The 6,537-nt window shown below is 36.3% G+C and overlaps 1 protein-coding gene across 1 annotated transcript; it reads left to right on the top strand.

Moving 5' to 3' along the window:
* The first annotated feature begins 863 nt into the window (after positions 1-863).
* LOC102507277 (olfactory receptor 5B12-like) lies at positions 864-6,537 on the top strand. Its single transcript, XM_014553342.2, is given in 4 exon segments — positions 864-1,100; positions 1,102-1,391; positions 1,393-1,783; positions 6,010-6,537. Coding segments are annotated over 4 exon segments (1,446 nt in total).

Genomic DNA, 6,537 nt, shown 5'->3' with positions numbered 1-6,537 from the left:
TCGATCCTTACTTGGCATAGCTGTACTGGGCACTACCTGAGTAGAAGAATAATACTGGGTGAAAAATCGGAGGAAGGTATAGACAGAATATCAGAGTGAAAGGAATTTAGGGCAGAAGCAAATGGAATGAGTGAGAATACAGGATGTTGGTTTTCAGAGTTATCTGGAATTCCTCTATTACAATGTCTACTTCTCTAATCAGTATATAGACCAATAGCTCTGCCCTGGTCACAGTGTGGAAAAACTTGCAGTGCCAGTTTGCATGATCACTCCAGTTTGACAATGAGTTCAAGGGAAAAGTGATGGAAAAGTGATATCAAGCTATCCCTGGTGGGTCAGCCATCTAGTATATGGTGGAACTGGAATTTGCATCCAGATGTCCTTAGTCTTGACTCATGCTTTTAACTTTTATTCTCTGGATGGCTGCATTTCTTGCACAGGCATTTCTCTTGTACCCACTGTATAGTAACACCACATTCTGTGTTCCCTATTAGCCTCTGAGACTGCTGAAGGGTAGAACATGATATATTAAACTATGTTTTGCTAGACTATAATACTGCTCTTGATACAATAGTGGTAATTGAAATAAGAAGAATTAAATTACACTAACCTATTTTATTGCATAATTATTCTGTGTCCAGTGTTTGAAAATCTGAATTGAGAGGCCAGCATATCTCATTCAGTCGCAAATCCTTTGATTGTACAGAAGTCTATATTCATCTCTGAACTTTAATTTCAACCATTGATGAGGATAGAAGATTTGGATATGTTACCTCCAAAATCCTTTTTGCTACATATCTTCCAATACTTAATAATTACATTTTGTTTTTCGCTCATGTTAAATTCATTCATATACTGCACCAATGATCCCAGTGGAGAATAGTACAGAGCTGACTGAATTCATTCTTGTTGGGATAACTGATGACCCAAGACTGCAGATCCCACTCTCTCTGGTGTTCACTCTCGTCTACCTCATCACTCTGCTTGGGAACTTGGGAGTGATCACATTGATCCTGCTGGACTCTCGTCTCCACACTCCCATGTACTTCTTCCTCAGTAACCTGTCTCTGGCAGACTTTGGTTACTCCACAGCTGTCACTCCCAAGGCTGATGGCTGGATTCCTTATAGGAGACAAGGTCATCTCCTACAATGCGTGTGCTGCTCAGTTGTTCTTTTATGCAGTCTTTATTGTGGAAATTTTTCTCTTGACCTCCATGGCCTATGATCGTTATGCAGCAGTGTGTAAACCACTATATTACACCAGCATCATGACAACAAGCTTGTGTTTGTGTCTGGTCATAGGTTCCTATGTCCTTGGTTTTCTGGAGGCCTCTCTGAACACATGGAACATATTCAATCTCTCTTTCTGTAGATCAAATGTGATTGATGACTTTCTGTGATGCTACCCCTCTCCTTGCTCTTTCTTGCTCAGACAACAACATAAATGAGATGATTTTATTTGTTTTGGTGGGCTTCAATATCATCTTTTCTGTCCTGGCCATCTTGATCTCTTATCTGTTTATATTTATCACCATTCTGAGGATGCGCTCATCTGAAGGACATCAGAAGGCATTTTCCACCTGTGCTTCTCACCTCACTGCTGTCTCTGTCTTCTATGGGACAGGTGCCTTCATGTACTTACTGCCCAGCTCCAACCATTCCATGGACACAGACAAATTGGCATCTGTGTTCTATGCCATCATTGTTCCCATGCTGAACCCACTGGTCTACAGCCTGAGGAACAAAGACATCAAGAGTGCCTTTAAAAAGGCTGTGAGGAAGGCAAAGTCTTTGATAAGATTTAGGTTTTAATTATATAAAATCAACATCAAGACATTTTCATACAGTTCAGTCAAGATTGGGAAAATATTGCCTTGCTAAGCCAACAGTTTTTTTTATTGAGGTATAGTCAGTTTACAATGTTGTGTCAATTTCTAGAGTCTGGCACAGTGCTTCAGTCATACATGAATATACATATATACATTTTCATATTCTTTTTCACCATAAGCTACTACAAGATATTGAATATAGTTCCCTGTGCTATACAGTATAAACTTGTTTACCTATTTTATATATACCAGTGAATATTTGCAAATCTCGAACTTCCAATTTACCTCTTCCCATCCCCTTCGCCACTGGTAACCATAAGTTTGTTTTCTATGTCTTTGTGTCTGTTTCTGCTTTATATATACATTCATTTGTCTTTTTATTTCAGATTCCATATATGAGTGATATCATATGGTAATTTTCTTTCTGTTTCTGGCTTACTTCACTTAGAATGACATTTTCCAGGGCCATCTATGTTGCTGCAAATGGCATTATTTTATTGCTTTTTTATGGCTGATTAATATTCCATTATATAAATATACCACAACTGCTTTATCCTGTCTTCTGTCTATGGACATTTAGGTTGTTTCTATGTCTTGTAAGCCAACAGTTTTGTAAATTCTTGAGGTACTTTCTCAAGTTCTCTGTTAAGTCCATGACATAAATGGCTTACAAATATATCTGAAGAATAATAGCTTAGGAAGTATCAATCATGATTGTAAAATTCTTATTATAAAATTTCTTATTACTTACATTTAATTATTTTATGTGATCAACCACACTCTTGTGTGCACATTTAGGCTCACATGTATATTTAAATACATGCTCACACAGCCATCATTTATTCAAACCTTGTGTAACTCATACACACAAATGAACATAAAGCTAAGTTAAAGAGATAAATGAAATTAGTCTATTTTTACAGTACAATTTAAAACAATGAGATTCATTTCTGATAGTATATCCTTAGATATAACCTTGGAGTCAAATATCCTGGGTATGGGTTTATTATTGAATGTTTTTCTGTTGTTGTTCTTTTGTTCAATGATGATAAACATCATTATATGGGCATCACTACTTAGCTCGATTTTCATCTTTACAACTCATCATCCATAAGTTACATCTTCATATGACAATATTAATTTATAAAAGGAAGACCAGAGTGTAAGACAAGGGAAACAATAATAAAAGCATATTTTAATTCACTGAATTGAAAATAACAACATTCAATTTTAAAGTAAGGTTTGACTCTTTGTCTTTAGACACTCAGCCCAGGATACATTTTATGCTCTTTCCTGTAGATCTGCAGTCAGGCCCCCAATATTGGCATTCAGGCTCAGATTAGATGACCTGATGGGTCCTTACCAATTTCTAAGAACAACCTAGTCTTGATTTTTAATTTTTGTATGTTAGACTACTATAAATCATATAGAAGTATGATAACAATTGTAATGATATCTTTAAATCAATCTATAGACTTAAAACCATGATCAATTTGGATTTATTCCAGTATCACACAGATGGTTCAACAGAGAGAAGGCAATGTGATACACCACATTAACAAAACGAAAGATTGAAATCACATGATCATCTCAATCATAATAAAAACTTCCATCAAAGTGGTTATACAGGGAACATATCTCAACTTGATGAAGGCCATTTATGACAAACCCACAGCCAACATAGTACTTAACAGTGAAAAGCTGAAGGCCTTCGTGCTAGATTCAGGAACAAAACAAGGAAGCCCACTCTTGCCCCTTCTATTTAACATATTGTTGGAAATCTTAACCACAGAAATCAGACAAGAAAAAGAAATAAAAGGTGTCCAAATTGTTAGGGAAGATTAAAACTGTCACTTCTGCAGATGACATGATGATCTATATAGAGAACCCTAAAGTATCACCCCCCCGAAAAACTGTTATAACTAATAAATAAATTCAGCAACATTGCAGAATACAAGATTAAGATACAGATATTTGTTGCATTTCTATATGCAAATAATGAAATATCAGAAAGATAAAGTAACAAACAGTCCCACATTTAAAATTGCATCAAAAGAAATACCTAAGAATAAACTTACTCAAGGAGGTGAAAAACCTATATTCTGAAAAATACAAAACATTGATGAAGAAAACTGAATGTGATTCACAGAAATGGAAAGACATCCTATACCTTTGAATTAGAAGAACTAAGTTTTTTAAATTGACAGACTACCCAAAGAAATCTACATATTTAATTCAATCACCATCAAAATACCCATGACATTTTTCACAAGACTGGAATAAATCATCCTAAAATGTATACAGAACCACTAAAGACCCTAAATTTTAAAAACATCTTAGTTAAAAAGAGCAAAAGTGGAGTTATCACTCCCCAGACTTCAGACTATACTACAAAACTACAGTAATCAAAACAGCATCCTCCTGGCACAAAAACAGACACATAGATCAATGAAATAGAATAGAGAGCCTGGAAATAAACCTACACATCTATGGTCAATTAATCTATGATAGAGAGGGTAAGAATATACAATGAAAAAAAGACAGTGTCTTCAGCAAGTGATGCTAGGAAAACTGGATAACCACAACTAATATATAATGAGATTAGAACATTCCCTCACGCCATATGCAGAAAAAGAAAGAAACTTAACATAAATTAAAGACCAGAATGTGAGACCTGAAACCATAAAACTCCTAGAAGAGAACATAGGCAGAACATTCTTTAACATAAATTATAACAATATTTTCTTGGATCAGTCTCCTAAGGCAAAAGAAATAAAAACAAAACTAAACAAATAGGACCTAATTAAACTTAAAAGCTTTTGCACAGCAAAGGAAACCCTAGACAAAACAAAAAGACAACCTACAGAAAGGAAGAAAGTATTTGCCAACGATGAGACTGACAAAGAGTTATATCCAAAATATACAAACAGCTCATACTACTCAATATCAAAAGAAAAAACAACCTAATTGAAAAAAAGAAAGGGGGAAAAGAGTTCAATAGATATTTTTCCAAAGAAGATATATATAAATATCTAACAGGCACATAAGAAGATGCTCAACACAGCTAATTATTAGAGAAATGCAAATCAAAACATCAATGAGATATCACCTTATACCTGTCAGAATGGCTATCATCAAAAAGTCTACAAATAATAAATGTTGAAGAGGATGTGGAGAAAAGGGAACCCTTGTACACTCTTGGTAGGAACATAAACTGGTGCAACCACTATGGAAAACTTCCAACATGGAAGTTCCTCAGAAGATTAAAAACAGAACTACCATATAATCCAGCAATTCCACTTTTAGCTATATATCTAGAAAAAAGCCAAAAAAGTAATTTGAAAAGATACATTCACTCCAGTGTTCATAGAAACACTGTATACAATAGTCTATGGATGGAAGCAACCTTGCCCATCAACAGATGAATGGATGGAGAGATAAATAAATAAATAAATAAATAAATAAATAAATAAATAAATAAATAAATATTACTCACTCATAAAAAAGAATGAAATTCTGCCGTTTGCATTAACAGGGATGGACTTAGATAACATTATAGTTAGTGAAATAATACAGGCAGAGAAAGACAAATACTGTATGTTATTACTTATATGTGGAATCTAAAAAATAATACAAATGAATGTATATGCAAAACAGAAACAGACTCCCAGATATAGAAATAAACTAGTCATTACCAAAGAGGAGAGGGAAGAGGAGATGGGTAAATTAAGGGTATGGAATTAAAAGATACAAACTACTGTGTATAAAATAGATAAGCAACAAGGCTATATTGTACAGCACAGGGAATTGCAGCCATTCTGTCCTCCAGAATACTTATTCATTCTTTTGTATCTAGTCTGCTGTTAATTCCTTCTAGTTTGTTTCTGACTTCAGTTGTTGTGTTTTTCAGTTCTGACTGGTTCTTTTTTTAATATTTTTATAATTTATAATTCCTTGTTAAAGTTCTCACTGTGTTTGTCTATTCTTTTCTCTACTTGAGTTAGCATTCTTTTTACTAATGCTTTGAACTCTTTATCTGGTATTTATTTCTGGTCATTGTTTTTTTCCAGTGATTTTTCTCTTGTTCAATTGAAACGAATTCCTCCGCCTTCTCATTTTGCCTAACATTTTTTGTCTCTATGAAATTAATTGAAATAATTAACGATTTTTGTCTTGAAGGGATGTCCTTGTGTAGGAGGTTCCCTATACAGCCTGTGTGCGCCCACTGGCTTTGGTGGAAGAGCTGGATCTGGCGTGAGCAGGAGTCACATCCTTCCCCAGAGTGTGCTGGCAGCTGTCTCCTTGGTAGGAGGTGGGGCTGGAGACTGGGGGGCTACAGCCATAACCAGGCGTGAGCTGGAGCTTCCCCCTGCTCAGTATTCACCACCATCCTATTGGGGTTGGGTTGGGCCCCAAGTTGCTGGAGCAGAAGCCCAGAGACGTGAGTCTGATCTGGCTGTGTTCCCTACACATGGACGCTCTCCCCCTTCCCAGCACAGGCAGCCTCATTCCAGGGGGAGCTGTCCTGGAGCAAGTGGAGCAGGTGCAGGGACTTGGCTTGGCTGTGGGCATGGGCTGTGGTGTCCCAGCCGCAGTCAGAGCCCTGGACTACTTCCAATGTTCTCCCTCCATAAGTGCCATGATGGTTGCACCCGCCCTGTTCAGCTGCTGTTCCAGGGCCAGGCTGGCACAGTCCCTCACAACTGA

This window comes from Camelus ferus, chromosome 10 (genome assembly GCF_009834535.1).
Source record: "Camelus ferus isolate YT-003-E chromosome 10, BCGSAC_Cfer_1.0, whole genome shotgun sequence".
Taxonomy (NCBI): domain Eukaryota; kingdom Metazoa; phylum Chordata; class Mammalia; order Artiodactyla; family Camelidae; genus Camelus; species Camelus ferus.
The sequence above is the reverse complement of the archived record's forward strand: the minus strand, read 5'-3'. Positions and strand labels throughout refer to the sequence as shown.